At 46.3% G+C, this 17,500-nt stretch overlaps 2 protein-coding genes across 5 annotated transcripts in view; one reads left to right on the forward strand and one right to left on the reverse strand.

The window, feature by feature from the left end:
- Nucleotides 1-4,732: 4,732 nt before the first annotated feature.
- gzf1 (GDNF-inducible zinc finger protein 1) lies at nt 4,733-15,004 on the forward strand. 2 transcript variants are annotated; one of them, XM_080853409.1, is made up of 7 exons: nt 4,733-4,849; nt 5,727-6,912; nt 7,637-7,806; nt 8,156-8,250; nt 9,239-9,406; nt 10,756-10,913; nt 11,747-15,004. In XM_080853409.1, exons 2-7 carry the CDS (start codon nt 5,743-5,745, stop codon nt 12,383-12,385), a joined length of 2,400 nt encoding a protein of 799 aa, XP_080709535.1. In that variant the 5' UTR covers nt 4,733-4,849; nt 5,727-5,742; the 3' UTR covers nt 12,386-15,004. The 2 variants fall into 2 exon arrangements, with proteins under 2 accessions (XP_080709535.1, XP_080709536.1); XM_080853410.1 differs by having other exon boundaries at nt 4,735-4,849; nt 5,730-6,912.
- A 126-nt stretch (nt 15,005-15,130) lies between these two features.
- The window catches only part of napbb (N-ethylmaleimide-sensitive factor attachment protein, beta b), a gene marked incomplete at its 5' end in the record, with an annotated part of 15,825 nt that continues 13,455 nt past the window's right edge, over nt 15,131-17,500 (reverse strand). For all 3 annotated transcript variants that reach the window (XM_080853242.1, XM_080853244.1, XM_080853243.1), the window contains 4 exons: nt 15,131-15,256; nt 15,748-15,798; nt 16,483-16,551; nt 17,000-17,104. In XM_080853242.1, the coding sequence (XP_080709368.1) occupies nt 15,155-15,256; nt 15,748-15,798; nt 16,483-16,551; nt 17,000-17,104 (327 nt within the window). In that variant the 3' untranslated portion in view covers nt 15,131-15,154. The remainder of the gene's footprint in view (nt 15,257-15,747; nt 15,799-16,482; nt 16,552-16,999; nt 17,105-17,500) is intronic.

A 17,500-nucleotide genomic window follows, 5' to 3' on the forward strand; every position in this document is an offset into this window, starting at 1 on the left:
TGAGGCATATCCGATGTTTCAAAGACTAAAATTTACGACAAGGTTAAAAATACAGCCGCTGAGCTGTGCAGCCTTGTTTCAGACCACTGAAGGAGACCCAGGGGAGAGGCTGCCTGCTCTCTGTACTTTCTTATGAATGAACGTCTGTGGGAGTGCCCCAGGAGAACGGTCTGTATTTGTGTGAAACAGTGCCCCCATGCGGTAGCCAAAGGCATGACAGAGAGATTTCCAGGAATTTTCAGGTCTTGTGTTCGGTGCGAGACATGGTAATGTTGGGACCATTCAGTCTTTCAGCAATAAAGATGAACTTATTAAAGTAGTATTAAGTAGACTTTGTGATTCCACACTTATCTCATATTATGTTTGTGTGTATGTGTGTGCGCACATGTGGTGTAAGTGTGTGTCTGGCCAACAGTCAACAGCTACATCGGCCACAATTTTCATTTTATCAGTTAAACTTATATTTTTTTTCATTTAAACATATTTATTTGGTTTGATCAGAGCTCTTGCTTTATATCAAATCAAATCTGGGCAGATCAAGCATGGTTTTATGGATCATTCCCTTCAGATAAACAAGGATAGTGCAACATTTTGTATTTATTTACAAAGCATTAATAGCGCGATAAAAAAATGAACGGCGTTAAAATGGGCTTGCGTTAACGCCGTTAATAACGCGTTAAACTGACAGCACTAGTTCTTACACATACCAGTAGTGCCTTTCTTTGGATGGGGAGGTGGGGTGGGAACTAATGGTAAAAAAATAGCAGAGTGGGGTTACAAAAGGATAAGGCCGATTTTTTCCCCTGTGTGGTCTGTAACAGGTGTACACTTTTCCATGATTACATAATTTGTAAATGTCCATAAAGAACATCGTATTTGTCGACTTCCATTTTTTTCCAGTGTCCAAGGCCAAAGTAGGATAGTGAAGTGTTTTGTCTGATAACGCTCTGACACATACCAATGGTACCCTGTGGATTTGGCCGTTGGCTTGCCGTTTTGAAGCCCTCTGCTGTTCCTTCTAAACAATGTCTTTTTAAGCATATATCTTTGTAGTGACTTCCCTCCTCTCTGGTATGACATTGCAGCCTCAGATGAACAGAATAAGAAGCCCACCTGTCCTACATTATGGGTGACAGGTTGGTATTTTCCCACAATACTGATAACCACATATACCTGGACTTTATTTAACCTCAAAACGTCATTCTTACATAATGAGTAACTGATATAAAAGACGGTGTCTCAGGAGAGAGACTAACAACCTTCTACAACTACTACTACTGCTACTACTGCATAAAGTACTACTGCTACAACAAAACTACTGTGTATCAGAGAGGGAGTAATGTCAAAGATGAGGGCTGTCATCACACTGCTGGTGCTGCTGCTCTCTATGTGTGGATCTCAGACTCAGAGCACCCAGACTGAAGTTCACACAGAGAGCCAGAGCACTGGGATCGCTGCAGTCACTAACCAGGTGGACATCTATGCTGAGCTCAGGGAACTCAGAGACATGGTAGTGGAGCTGAGAGTGACTCTGAGCTTCACTCAGGATGATCTACGAAACACCAAAGATCTGCTGAACAAAATAGAGGCTGAAAATGATGCAGAGCTGACAGCTGTGAAGACTGAAATGATGAACCTGATCAAGGACAGTTTAGTCCAAGAGGCAGAGCTGACAGCTGTGAAGACCAGACTGGCTGCAAGTGAAACTGAGGTGGTGAATCTGAGGAAGGAAGCTGCCGCACAAACAACTGATCTGAGGTCAGTTGCTGAGAGACTGGCAGCCACTGAGACTAACATGGAGCACGTGCAGAAAGACAATGCAGCACAACACACAAACCTGATCACTATTAAGACTGAAGTGATGAACCTGATCAAGGAACAAGCAGCACAAGAGGCAGAACTGGTAGTGCTGAAGACAAGGGTGGACACTGGTGAAGCCCAAGTGGAAACCAGACTGTCTGCTAGTGAGACTGAGGTGGAGAAACTCAATATGGAACACGCAGCACAAGAGGCAGAGCTGGCAGCAGTGAAGACCCAACTGGCAGCCACTGAGACTGAAGTTATGAATCTGGAGAAAGAGATCACAGAGAAACCCAAGGTGGCATTCTCAGCAGCTCTGACTGACTCAGGAAACATACAACCTGGGAATACTGATCTGAACTTGGTCTTCACTAAAATTATCACCAATGTTGGACAGGCCTACAGCAACATGACCGGCTTCTTCACAGCTCCAGTAAAAGGAGTCTACTACTTCAGATTCACAGTCATGGATGACAGCTACTTACGTTGGATGGCCATCTTGATGGTTAAGAATGGAAAGCAGGTCATGTATTTGGATGAGTATGAAGACCAGAGTCGCATGTATCTCTCCAGTGGTGTGACTCTGCAGCTGGAGGTAGGAGATGTAGTTAACATGCGACTCCCTGTAGGCAAATATCTCTATGATAATCCTAATAACTTCAGCACCTTCAGTGGCTTCCTGCTCTTTCCTCTTTGAAGGAAACACACTGCTCAACTGCTCATGATGTCATATGAAATAATATGCTTCATAATCATGCTCATATAAAGCACTTTTAAAATGTAATCCTTCTGTGTCATCATTTGTTTTGATTTTATGACCCACTTATGACTCAAGAGTTTTAGGCAGGCTTGTTTACTATGAGGCATTTATTCTTGTCTATAATTGAGGACCACCACTGCCATGTATATAGTGTCGTACAGTACAGCTGCCTACAGCTTAGCTTAGCAAAACACAGACATTCACTTGGACTGGCTTACACATGCACACGCCCTCAAACACATCCTCTCTCGCTCTCTATCTCTCTCTTGCTCTCTTTCCCTTTCTCTCTCTCTCTGTCCCTGTCTCTTTCTTTCTCTCTCTCTCTCTCTCACACACACATACACACACACAAACACGTTACAGTTTTTTACAATTGCTAAAACACATTCTTGAAACAGTCACTCATTTTCTCTAAACTCTAAACACAAAACCTCATCTTCAAGCACTATTTACAAAACCTCTGAATCCTCTTGCCAAATGAAACTTTCACCTCAAAACAGTTTTACCTGTGCTCAAAATCAAACACTGCTGTCAAATCATAAAGGTATTGACAACAGACTGCCCAATTAGGTTCATGAGTTCAGGCAACTGAGAACTTTGTTCAGCCAATGGGTTTTAGTGTTTTAGCAATTGTAAAAAACTGTAATAATTGGCAGGTCCTGTGTTTAATCCCTCTAATGCAGGGGTGGGTTAATTAATTTCCCCTAGTGGCCACATGAGATAGTGCGACTGTTGTGGAGGGCCGGACAAATAGGCTGAACTCAATTCAGCATGAAAAATGTGCATGTTTTTGCAGTATTAAAGGTGTGCCCAGACGACCAATACACATGGCACATACACACACACACACAAGAGCAAGCTTGCAATGCAATAGTATACGTATACAAATTAATACTAATATCAAGTTTTATCGTTTAACGTCTGATTCCTAATTTACCATTGACCTCTGAGGGCCGCTCAGGGACAGCCAGGGGGCTGCAAATGGCCCTGGGGCCGCACTTTGCCCAGGTCTGCTCTAATAGGAGACCAATGGCAGGTCCTGTTTAATCACTCTAAAGGCAGACCAGCGGCAGGTCCTGTTTAATCACTCTAAAGGCAGACCAGCGGCAGGCCCACTCCAACTGGAGATCGACAAGACAAGACAATCAGGAGAAAACTAACCTGTCTCTGTCTCAGGAACAGCCTCTCACGACCATGGTACCTTGCCGAAGACATTCTGTCTTTTGGTGACCATTGGTGCGTATCATCTCTGGTTAAGGTTTGGTTAAAAGAAGACGACGGTCATTTGTAAGGCTCTAAAAGGCTCTCCTGTTGACTTAAATCTTATCATCCTCAAATTTGGAGTAAATAGCTCTTTAATAATTTGCTGGACCCTAAGCAGCCTGGTTTTAAGAGCAAAATCGTGTCAAAATCTCACCACTCCAGTGGTATACCTCAAGGATTGGTTCTTGGACCCCTCTTATTTTCTATTACCACCACTTACCTAGGTAAGATCATCCGTTCCTATTGGTTCTCCTATCACTGTCATGCAGATGGTGCTCAACTGTACTTTTCCTTACCCCCGGATAACTCCACAAAAATCTGCTTGATTTCAGAATGTGTGTTCTCATCTTTTTAAACATTCATCTAATTAGTTCATTTGTTTGAAGGCATACTTAATATTATCATAGTTTTCAATATGCCTATTACTTAATTTTCAATTTTTTTATATATATATCTAATGTTTTTCTTATGTTTTGTAAGTCACTTTAAAGTGGGCTATCTGCTGAATATTTGAGGTGTTACTACAACCATGAATTGCTATACTAAACATGACATAATCAGACCTAGCAAATTTAGACAGATGTAAGACTGAAGAAATTATTAATTTCCTTGACAAAATCTCATCACTGACACATTTTTTTGGGATTACAAGATAGTTTATAGGTTGCTTTAACATTTTGGAGATGGATAGTTAATGGATTCAGGAGTGCATTTGTGGCAAAATTATAACAACTGTATGTGGTTCATTGTTAGACTCATTCTCCTTTGAAATCTTTTTATCTTGTAATAATTCTAGCAACACTGGACTCGTGTTGTTGTGACCATAGACATCTATGGTTGTGACAGGCCCCCAAATTATCACAGAGCTAAATTATGACATGCTAACGTTAGCCACACACCCTGCACTCTCTCAAATCCAACATGGACGCCGACTAAGAAAGGAACTCTGGGTGCAATTTTTACAGGAAATACTTTCGTCGCGGTCTCCCTGCAATAGTAAGGTGCTGCCATTTTACCGAGCTTACGGTAAGAATATTAACCTAACAGCGTTCTGCTAAAATTGGTGCATCGTCTCACCTATCCTGGTTGCTCTGTGCCTTCAGATGCATTTATGAACACTTATAGCATTTGTGTGAAACACTAAGCTGATGTTGAAGTTAACCTTTGTCGTCTAGCTTGCATCAGCTAGCTGGGTAGCTTTGTAACGTTAGCTAATGCAGAACAATTCCAGATGGAACATACACTGTTTACAGGCTAACGTTGCGTAGTAAATAAACCAGACGTGGGTTAGGGTTGATGGATGGAAATGAATGGTAGGAGCTGATGTTAGCTCGACAGTAACCTACGATATTAACCTTCTACGACGTAATCGGCTAATCTAGATAGCCAAGTTAGCTGACAACTTGGTGTTAGTTAACGTTGACCTGCCAGGAACAATACCAGTGGGCCCACTTTCAAAATAGCCCACTTAGTAACTGCACAGACCTTAGTTAGCTTTTCTCACAGCGATTTCCAGTAGAAATAACATGTTCAATATTTTACCTTTTGTTATATATCAGACAACATGTATATCAAGAATGATCAATCCCAATGTTGTTCGTGCTGTTGAAGTAGGCTAAGTTAACTCTAGATGACATTTTATTTAAACCTTACACGTTCATTTTTAAACAAATGGCTCGTTACACACGTCACTTTCATACACACGGCCTTCAGCAGTATGCTGGCGTGCGGATGTGTCTTCCACTGTGCAGAACTGGTTCTGTTGTTAAAATACAACAGCATTAGTAAAAAAAACAAGTTGTTAAAAAACTGAAGTAAATGCATCCTTCACCCAACTTAAATGTCACAATAGAACCATGGCTAAAATCAACCTCAGTTGAGTGTCATTTTTGTTGTACTCCAGCAGGACTGGCGGAACCATGAACGATGACCGGTTACCGATCATATCACTGTCCCACCACCTGACCCTATTGGAGGCCATGCACCAGCTGAGAATTATGGGACATCTTTGTGACATTACCGTGCAGGTGGACTACCAGGGTGAGATAAAGGATTTTGAGGCTCACCGAGTGGTACTAGCGGCGTCCAGCGGATACTTTAAAAGCATCTTTCTGGCTGACGAGCCTGTCAAAAAAGCGCAGTTGTTCGACGTGCCCACCGTCGCGTTCGATGCGTTCCTGCAGTACGTTTACACTGGTCAAGTTGATGTAGCAAGGTCAATGGTAGACAACATATCTAAAATGGCAGAGTTACTAGACTGCGTTGACCTTGTTGACGCCTGCAAGGCGGTGAGTGACCTGGTAGTGGTTAATGACACAGAGACAGTGGTTCCAGATGGCCTGGCTGAAACGGATGCTTCCAATGAGGTCCCTCCTCCCAAGCGACGAGGTAGAAGACCAACTCAAAGCAAACAAGCAGTGAGCAAAGATCCTCAGGCCTCAAAAGAGTTGGAAAAGTCAACAGAGAAGAAGGGCAAGGCACCAGGCAGGAGACTTAGCAACAGGCTTGCTAGCCGCAAGGATCCGATACGCCTCCCCAAAGCCAAGCGCGCCCGGAGAGGGAGACCCAAAGCCAGTGAGGGGTCAAGTGAAAAACCCAAGGATGGGGAGGAGGGTCCAGAGATTGCAGGGGCAGTGTTGGGCATGGAACCGAATGACGATGGCACGCTTGCAAGCCAGTCTTCAGGCAGCGACAGCGAGTCCTCCTCCTCCTCTTCTGACCACGACCTCCAGGATGACCCCCAGGACGCAGACTTCCGACCTGACAAGGGCGTGGAAGGGGAGGGGGAAGTGGAAGAGGAGGCGGAGGCGGCTAAAGAGGGCAGGGTGCCGCCGCGTGTGGCGTTCCAGTGCGAGAAGTGCGACCGGCCCTTCCTGTACGAGAAGAGCTTCCTGAAGCACGTGCGCCAGAGCCACGGCGAGCAGCCCGAGGTGACGTACCAGTGCGCCACGTGCCAGCAGACCTTCGCCAACCGCTGCAACCTGAAGATCCACGAGCGCCACGTCCACAGCGAGGAGCGCCTCTTCCCCTGCGACGTCTGCACCAAGGCCTTCAAGCGCAAGAAGGACGTGAAGCGCCACCGTCGGCAGGTGTGTGTGTGTGTGTGTGTGTGTGTGTGCATGTGAGTGTGAGTGTGTAGACCACTGACTGTGTCTGAAATGTGTTTGAATGTGTGTTTCTGTGTAGGCCACTGTCGGCCTAATGCTGAGCAGTGTGTGTGTGTGTGTGTGTGTGTGTGTGTGTGTGTGTGTGTGTGTGTGTGTGTGTGTGTGTGTTTGTGTGTGTCTGTGTGTGTGTGTGTGTGTGCGTGTGTGTGTGTGTGTGCGTGTGTGTGTGTGTGTGTGTGTGTGTGTGTGTGTGTGAGAGAGAGAGAGGGATAGAAAGAGAAAGGGAAAGAGAGGGAGAAAGAGAGAAAGAGAAAGACTACTGTGTAGAGCTTGTGTATATTTTAAAGGTGTGTCCAGTGTGGTCAAAATGACTTACAGACAACTGGAGTGGTACTGCAGATTTATTTAACGATATCGGGAGCATTGTTACAAGCAATCCATGTTCATGAAATGTCCAACAACAATGCCCACACATCTCTGGGCAAACCCATCTCTTATACCTAAAACCCCTCCCTCGGACTAATGCACTGTAGTCACCTTGCCTCCCCAGAGATAAGAATATTTACATAGGATCCCCTTACCCCCAAAGCCCTGGGACCTTACACAACAGGTCAAACAGAATACATGGCCACACTAAGTTACCAATTCAATTCATGTTATACTATGGTAATTCATTCAATGAGAAACATACATTTCTATCCCACAGGTGCACGAGGGTGGCAGCGAGCGCCACCACTGCCCCGTCTGTGGCAAGGCCCTGAGCTCGCGCACGGCGCTCACGCTCCACGAGCGCACGCACACGGGACAGCGGCCCTACGGATGCCTAGAGTGCGGCGCCAAGTTCTCACAGAGCTCCGCTCTCAAGACGCATCGCAGGTGAGACACAGTACAGAGACACAACAACAACACAACCCTACTTGCATCCCTTCCACCCAATCATATGGTTGTACATACCCCATTTCACAGCCACACAGTCCCAGCCAATCATTTCCTTTGATGTTTACCACTCCCAGCCAATCATATCCTTTGTTGTTTACCACTCCCAGCCAATCATATCCTTTGTTGTTTACCACTCCCAGCCAATCATATCCTTCAGTGTCTTTGGATAGAGACTCCTGACAGAGATCAACAATGGATTGTAGTTGTGTTCTGTCTAATGTCCAGGTTGTGTAGTCATATGGTCATTTTTGTCTCTTGTCACGTTGTGTCTGTGATGCTCAAACAGGATTCATACAGGGGAGAAGCCTTTTGCCTGCGACCAGTGTGACTCCAGGTTCACCCAGAACCATATGCTGGCTTACCACAAGCGCTGTCACACAGGTATACACATAACACACTCCGGCTTACCACAAGCGCTGTCACACAGGTATACACATAACACACTCCGGCTTACCACAAGCGCTGTCACACAGGTATACACATAACACACTCCGGCTTACCACAAGCGCTGTCACACAGGTATACACATAACACACTCCGGCTTACCACAAGCGCTGTCACACAGGTATACACATAACACACTCCGGCTTACCACAAGCGCTGTCACACAGGTATACACATAACACACACTACGGCTTACAATTAGCAGTGTCACACAGGTATACGCATAACACACACTACGGCTTACAATTAGCAGTGTCACACAGGTATACACATAACACACACTACGGCTTACAATAAGCAGTGTCACACAGGTATACACATAACACACTCCGGCTTACCACAAATGCTGTCACACAGGTATACACATAACACACTCCGGCTTACCACAAATGCTGTCACACAGGTATACACATAACACACTCCGGCTTACCACAAGTGCTGTCACACAGGTATACACATAACACACTCTGGTCTACAATAAGCGTGGTCACACAGGTATACACATATCACACTCTGGCTTACAATAAGCAGTGTCACACAGGTATACGCATAACACACTCCGGCTTACCACAAGCGCTGTCACACAGGTATACACATAACACACTCCGGTCTACAATAAGCGTGGTCACACAGGTATACACATAACACACTACGGCTTACAATAAGCGTGGTCACACAGGTATATCACACACTACGGCTTACAATAAGCGTGGTCACACAGGTATAAACATATCACACACTGACTTACAATAAGCAGTGTTACACAGTTATACTTGTTGTATAGTGATGTTTGAGGTGTGTTTTGGTCCTTGGTGTCTTGGGGTAAACCATTTGAGCTCTGACACAGTTGTGTGTGTGTATGTGTGTGTGTGTGTGTGTGTGTGTGTGTGTGTGTGTGTGTGTGTGTGTGTGTGTGTGTGTGTAGGTGAGAAGCCCTTCATGTGTGAGAGCTGTGGGAAGAGCTTTGCCTCTAAAGAGTACCTGAAGCACCATGCCAGGATCCACTCAGGCTCCAGGCCTTACAAGTGTGACATCTGTGAGAGAGCCTTCGCCCAGAGGAACTCCCTTCACCAGCACATGAAAACACACACAGGTAACCCCACGCACACACACACACACACACACACACACACACACACACACACGTTAGACATCTGTGAGAGAGCCTTCGCCCAGAGGAACTCCCTTCACCAGCACATGAAAACACACACAGGTAACCCCACGCACACACACACACACACACACACACACACACACACACGTGAGACATCTGTGAGAGAGCCTTCGCCCAGAGGAACTCCCTTCACCAGCACATGAAAACACACACAGGTAACCCACACACACACACACACACACACACACACACACACACACACACACACACCAACTCACACGCACACACACAAGTGTGACATCTGTGAGAGAGCCTTCGCCCAGAGGAACTCCCTTCACCAGCACATGAAAACACACACAGGTAACCCCACGCACACACACACACACACACCAACTCACACACACACACACGTGAGACATCTGTGAGAGAGCTTTCGCCCAGAGGAACTCCCTACACCAGCACATGAAAACACACACAGGTAACCCCACGCACACACACACACACACACACACACACACACACACACACACACACACACACACACACACACACACACACACACACACACACACACACACACACACGTGAGACATCTGTGAGAGAGCCTTCGCCCAGAGGAACTCCCTTCACCAGCACATGAAAACACACACAGGTAACCCCACGCACACACACACACACACCAACTCACACACACACACACACACACACACACACACGCGTGAGACATCTGTGAGAGAGCCTTCGCCCTGAGGAACTCCCTACACCAGCACATGAAAACGTCACACACAGGTAAACACACATACATACACACACACACACACACACACACACTCAACTACACACCAACCCACACGTACACATACAAGTGTGACATCTGTAAGAGAGCCTTCGCCCTGAGGAACTCCCTACACCAGCACATGAAAACACACACACACACACACACACACACACACACACACACACACACACACACACACTCACACATTCAGCCCTTAACTCGGACACTCACACATGTTCCACCTCTATGACCATACGACCCTCTGGGGTCTCCTGTGGCATCTGGCCCCCCTGTCATCATATTATAGGGGCCAATCCAGGGGAAGATACTGCTGTAATGGTACTCATAGGATGTGCTGTTGGCATGTGTCAGCACCATTAGCCCTTAGTGCTCGGAGTGAGCTTGGCGTGCGTCCATGGCTCATTGATGTGTGTTTGTGTACATCCAGTAAAGTGTGTGTGTGTGTGTGTGTGTGTGTGTGTGTGTGTGTGTGTGTGTGTGTGTGTGTGTGTGTGTGTGTGTGTGTGTGTGTGTGTGTGTGTTCGCGCAGGTGAACGGCCATACCACTGCACGGACTGTGAGAAGAAGTTCACCCAGCTGAACGCCCTCCAGAGGCACCAGCGCATCCACACCGGAGAGAAGCCATACATGTGCACCCTCTGCAACCGCACCTTCACCGACAAGTCCACCCTGCGTCGGCATGCCATGGTGAGGGGCACCATGACGGCTGCCTGAAAGCACTCTCTCTCTCTCTCTCTCCCTCCCTCCCTCTCTCTTTCTCTCCCTCCCTCTCTCTTTCTCTCCCTCTCCATCCTTCCCTCTCCCTCTCTCCCTCTCTCTTTCTCTTCCTCCCTCCCTCTCCCTCTCTCTCTCCCTCTCTCTTTCTCTTCCTCTCTCCCTCTCTCTCTCCCTCTCTCTTTCTCTTCCTCCCTCCCTCTCCCTCTCTCTCTCCCTCCCTCCCTCTCCCTCTCTCTCTCCCTCTCTCTTTCTCTTCCTCCCTCCCTCTCCCTCTCTCTCTCCCTCTCTCTTTCTCTTCCTCCCTCCCTCTCCCTCTCTCTCTCCCTCTCTCTTTCTCTTCCTCCCTCCCTCTCCCTCTCTCTCTCCCTCCCTCCCTCTCTCTCTCTCTCCACCCCTCACTATGGGGCAACTCATATTACCACCCCTCGCCATGGGGCAACTCATACTACCACCCCTCGCTATGGGTCAACTCATATTACCTCCTGTTTACCCCAAAGACAACTCGTGTCTCTTAGCACTTATTTGATCATTTACTACCCCACCTCATGATGCGGGGCAACTCCCATTTACCCCCTCACACCCTGATGAGTATGATATTTACCCCCCACCCCCCCCCCCACCCCACGCTGAGTAAAATATTTACCCCCCCCACACCACGCTGAGTAAAATATTCCCCCCCCCACACACACACATGGTGTCTACCCATAAAAAGCACACGTTTATTCAGAGGCAGTTGAGCTGTGTAGAGTGCGCGTGCTAATGTATGGAATTTGACGCGTGGGATTTCTTAATGTGCTCCTCAGACGCACGACAAGGAGACGCCGTGGAGGAACTTCCTGATGGTGCTGAAGGACAACGTAGAGGACACGGGGGGCAAGAAGCCCAGGGCCCCCGCAGCCAAAAGGGACAAGGCCGCCCCGAAAGAGGAGCCCCCCCACACCCAGGAGCCCCCCAAGACCCAAGGGGTCCAGGTGCAGGCCCAGGTGGATGGTGAGCCTGTGACGATCTCAGCCGAGTGGGCCAGCCATGGCACCATCACCCTGGTGAGCCACGGCGCGCTGAGCGGCTTCACGGTCATCCAGACCGAAATGCCGGCAGGCACGCAGCTCCAGCCTCTGGTGACGATGGCCGACGGCGCTCCGGTCACGGTACCCCTCTCCCTCCCCATCTCTGTCTCACATGCCGTTTCCTCCTCCTCCTCCTCCTCTGCTGCTGCTACGGTTACGGTGCCTGTGTCCGTGTCGGACGCCATTCTGGCTCAGACACAGACCCAAACAACGCCAACTGGTGGCCCGGCGGCCATTTTGGCTCCGGGGACGGTCACAGTTTCAACGCCGACCCTGGAGGCGGCCATGGAGGCTGGGGAGATTCAGTGTGTGACGGTGGGGGTGGGGGGGGCGGAGCTGGTAGTGGAGGCGGACGCAGGGGACTCGGGCGTCTAGCAGTTGGCTGTGGACGGAGGAGGACAGACAGACAGCCGAGACCGCGGATGACATGGAAGCCATGGTTATTATAACGTCATGTGTCATCTCCAAGTAGCCATGGAAACAGCCACGGAGCCCAACATGGAGGAGAATGTAGCTCGTTTTTGCTTCACGGCACCAGACTGTGCTGACCCCGTCAAGGGAATCATACTTTCTGCTCTCTCAATCAGTGTTGAACACACACACACACACATACACATACACACATACACACACACACACACACACACACATACTCACACACACATCTAGTCAAGTATGATGCTATAGGGTGGGTTTTTTTGTGGTGAGTAGCGGTTTCAATCAGACTAGACTGACTACGATGTTATAGTTAATTTCTACTCCAATCATGTCTCTATTTGTGCTATCAGCCTTAATAACAGACACACAAAGAAAAAGGCTACCAAGGAAACAGCATTATGGGACTGATATTGATGTCCTTTTCTTGTGTCTATACATTTCTCGGCCTTAACCATGCATGGCGAGGATATGATCCTTAAAAAGTAACTGTCAGAGTGTATATCAGTGTCACACTATCACACATATTTCATTAGAAGAATGTTTGGCTTTATAAAGATTTAAACCACTCATTACAAACCTATAACCTGATGTATTTATATTCAGTCTTTGTACCCTCACAGAAACTAAAATGAATGAAATGTTAAATAGTACAGTGATTCGTTTTTCCCCCTTCCTTACACATTGGCAATAGCACAAGAAGAAGGGCTTTATTATGCTTCTGAAGTTACTGATTCTTTTTCAGAGATTAATTTGGCCTAGGTAGGGTGATGTTCAGGGACACACAAGGAATGTTGTTGTGTTGTTTGTACAGTTTTCAAATGTTCTGTTTACTGCCACTGTTATAGTACAAATCGACAGTACAGAATCAACAAGTTGCCTACGTGTTGTGAATGTGTGTGTGTGTCTCTCTCTCCCACGCTCTCTATATAAATCTATATCTTTCTAGATAGATAAATAGAGTGAGATCTGCCTTAAAATTAACCTCAGTGACCGTAGGGTGTGTAGTTGAAAGACATTCAGTCAAACACAGTGTCATGTTTGGGATATGTTTTTATTGTACATTCGTACGTAAGACATGACTATGGCTAATAAAGATCACTACTTTGACAGAAACCTTGATAAGCACGTAGCCTGCCTCCAGGGCGGAGGATGCATCAACAGTAAAACCCTGGTACGTCTCACAACATGTAAAACCACACAAGACTCGACACAAAATGACATGCTCTGTCTGGTAACGAGCAGTGGCAGAAATGCACTACGCTATCCGAGAATTATGCATACACAACACTATAGACACACAAATCACACGGACTCAGGGAAGCACACCCATTTCTCAGTCTTTAGCCTTGGAAACTTCTGGCAGATCAAAGAAAAGTATTTAGATCTTTTACCCTTATAAGAAATATTTTTAGGAGAAGAAACAAATCTCATGTAATATTGTTGTATTGAGAACCGTACAAAAGTAAGACGACACTACCGTCAATTACGTAAAATATTAAAAATGACAAGTTTTTTTAAATTATTTTTTGCTCTGTAAAATGAAAGATGTGAAGGATTCACTCTTTCGTTGGTGGACTTCAGTGAGTGATGTGAGCTAGCGTATTTGGCTGCGGAGTGCGATGCTCGCTAACATGCGTGTGCAGGCTGGTTTAGGATAGACGTCAGAAATAGGAGTGAAAGTGAGGATTACCTATTCTATTCGTTTCTCATTAATCCATTTCACACTGTGGTTCTCACAGACTATGAACAACATGCTTAACAGAGAAGCAGAAACAGCTGACTTTTAGAGGTGCAATATGTAGTACTGGTTTGTTTTGTTTCTAGGCCTAAAATGATCGTCATTCTGAAGGCGTAATTAAAAATATGCAACCTTCCCCTGCATCCTGTGTCTCTGAACTACCCACCCTCTGTGTCGTTGCCTCTCTTTCCTAACCCGAATCATCCGGACCAAAGAAGCGCAATAAGACAGCATGAAGACATTGGCAACCATCCTCTTTTCAACGTTTACTTAAAATAAATACTAGAGCCAGATTTGGTAGATATAAAATAAAATCGCATATTGCACCTTTAAAGTTAAAGAAAAAAAAGAAAATGTTGTGAAGAAACTGTTGTTTGAAATAAAAAGTGAAGTGTAGACACCTGGTCATGCTCTAAGGGGAAATACTATTCAGACAACAGCGTACAGCGCTGATAACTCCCAGGGCAAGCATCCACCACTGGGGCCCGCAGAACCCACTCTAGACCCGATCTGGAACCACAGAACCACATTAAACCACATGCTGAATGTGTCCTGGGAGAGCAGATTTGGAAGGTGTTAAGAAGTAAACGAAAGGAAACAGGTAGAATCGACGTCGATGCTTCATGAAGCTCTGTTGCTTGAGGGATGCCAAGATGTTATGGGATGCACAGATTACAATCATGTCATACGTCGTCATCGCCATCTTTATTTGGTATGACAGAATGAATGTATCGTTTCAGTGGGCATTTATACATTATCCTCTTTGTGGTTTGCAGCATTCATAACTGGCTCATACTGGATAGGGGGCTGAACCAAAACTGTCCTTTGCACAAAAAATAAGTGTGTATGTGTGTGTGTGTGTGTGTGTGTAGGGGGGTGACTGGGTTTAAAGAGGGATGGGGACAGGGGGGGGGGGGGGGGGGGGGGGGTGTCATGCTGTGATGCAGGACTGTGCTGTTCTCTCCGTCTCATTTGAGATCGCCCTCGTCACCCTGGATGGTCTTCTTGATGCGCAGCAGCATCGTGGTGAGCCACTGGTCCAGACGAGAGATGGTGTCAAACTCTTTCACCTGGAGAGAGACACACACACACACACACACACACACACACACAGACACAGACACAGTCACACACAGACACACAGACACACACACACACACACACACACACACACACACACACAGCAGTAGTGTTAAGTTAGCCACACCAAAACTCTCTTACCTGCAATAACGCTGGCTGTTACAATGGGTGTGTTGTGTGTGCCAACACAGGTGAGCCATGCAGGTAATGAAATGGTATTACATTTACATTTAGCAGACGCTTTTATCCAAAGCGACTTTCAATTTTTACATTATACACTGAAGGCACACTGCACATCAGGAGCACTTGGGGGTTCAATGTCTTGCTGAAGGACACGTCGACAGGGAATCGAACTAGCAACCTTCTGATTACTAAACGACTTCTCTACCTCCTGTACCACTGTCGCCCCGTGAATTATTGCTTTAGACACGAATTATTGCCCTAGATACGAGAGACTGGAGGAAAGACAAACAAGACTCACGGCTTCTGTGAAGGCTTCGCTGTTCTGCTCCTCGTGGGCATCCAGAAGTTTCTGTAGGAGTTGTGTCTACAGTTAGCAGCAGGCCTTTACACGGCAGTCAGAGATGAAAGTCTCAACATTTTTCATTTACACACACACACACACACACACACACACACACACACGCACACACGCAGTATCATTGATCATTAATGCCAGACTCTGATGTTACTGATAGATTACGCTCATCCTCATAGAAATAGAATAATTTGATTAGCCTACCTAACCACCATGATGCGTCTGACAATCACAAATTGATTTTCTATTCATTGAATGGGATCAATTTAGTGCACAAATACCCCACAATTTGCAAACAAACAGAATGGGATTTATAAATTCTTCACGAATTGCAAATGTGCACACCATGCTTTTCAAATACAAAACAAGTCTACAATGTGTAGCTAATCTATGCAGTATACCTTAACTTAAATGTGGAAAATACAGCTATCACACCTGATAACAAAGATGTGAAGAAAAATGTAAACAACCCAATCCAAATTGTTTCCCTAATATAAAAACTCAACTTCTCTAGTCACTCAATCCACCAGCCACTTCATGAGGTGACTGTCCTTTGTTTGCATGTAGTATTTTTTATTTGCGCACGCACGCACGCACACAAGCACGCACGCACACACACACAAACACCAAGCACACACACACCAAGCACCTCATAAGCCATTGAGTGTCTGTACCAACCTTGACAAGCTTGCACTCTCTTGAGTCTGAGAAAGCAGGAAACATCTCCTCGTACTTCTCTACGGCCAACTATAGTGGACAGCACAAAAGAACACAACACAAAACTCTTTCACTGAGGTACTCCAGCAACTCATTCAGACTAACTCTTTATAATAATCAAAATGTCAGCAGATGTCTTCAATATGTTTATGCCATATAATAAATCTAAATTTGTTAATTTCTCTTCCTAAAACCCACTAGAGGACACTATTTAAGAGGTTATTTAAAAAAAAAATCTTATGGGGGACCCCCTAGTTTTGCTGGGTCACTGGGGCTTCGTCGCTTTAGTTTCAATTACAAAATGGACCCCCCCTCAAAAAATCCTAACTAAAAGCCTGCCAGCAACTCATTCAGACTAACTCTTTATAATGGACAAAGCAGCACTGCTTCAGCTGAAAGCCATCTGGATAAGTTTAGACCTCAGAAGAAACAGAGACAGAAAAAAAACATGTGGTTTTTACGCTAAGCTTCTGCTGACCTTGGCGTTGAGCTCATCCACGATGAAGTGGCATAGGGAGGCCTTGAAGAAGTACTCTTTGGCGCAGTATTTCAGTAGCGGGTTGTCCATGGTGTTGGACCCCACCTACAACACATACACCGTGAGACAATGGAAATGGAAATGAGCCCTAGTGACTAGTGACTGTTTTACAGCAGAGATAGTGACAAACACACACTCTGAATTTAGTCTCTGCATTTTAACCATCCAGGGTAGTGATACACACAGTGAAGCACACTAACCCGGAGCAGTGAGCTGCTTTTGAGCGTCCGGGGAGCAGTGATTGGGGTTAGGTGCCTTGCTCAAGGGCACCTCAGCCGTGGATGTGGGCATGGGAGAGCAGTGGTCTACCACTTCCCCACCCACATTTTTCCTACTGGTCGGGGATGGAGCCGGCCACCCTCCGGTTACCAGCCAGAAACCCTAACCAGTAGGCCACAGCTGCCAATCACATCACATCACATCACATCACATCACATCACA

Source organism: Sprattus sprattus (genome assembly GCF_963457725.1).
Source record: "Sprattus sprattus genome assembly, chromosome: 16".
In the NCBI taxonomy this organism is placed as follows: domain Eukaryota; kingdom Metazoa; phylum Chordata; class Actinopteri; order Clupeiformes; family Clupeidae; genus Sprattus; species Sprattus sprattus.

What these genes read in the sequence shown, in the direction of transcription:
- gzf1 (XM_080853409.1), top strand. Translation starts at nt 5,743, where the DNA reads ATGAACGATGACCGGTTACCGATCATATCACTGTCCCACCACCTGACC. An exon ending in GCTCTCAAGACGCATCGCAG is followed by an intron (nt 7,807 to 8,155) that starts GTGAGACACAGT and finishes ATGCTCAAACAG; the next exon opens with GATTCATACAGGGGAGAAGC. An exon ending in CCACAAGCGCTGTCACACAG is followed by an intron (nt 8,251 to 9,238) that starts GTATACACATAA and finishes GTGTGTGTGTAG; the next exon opens with GTGAGAAGCCCTTCATGTGT.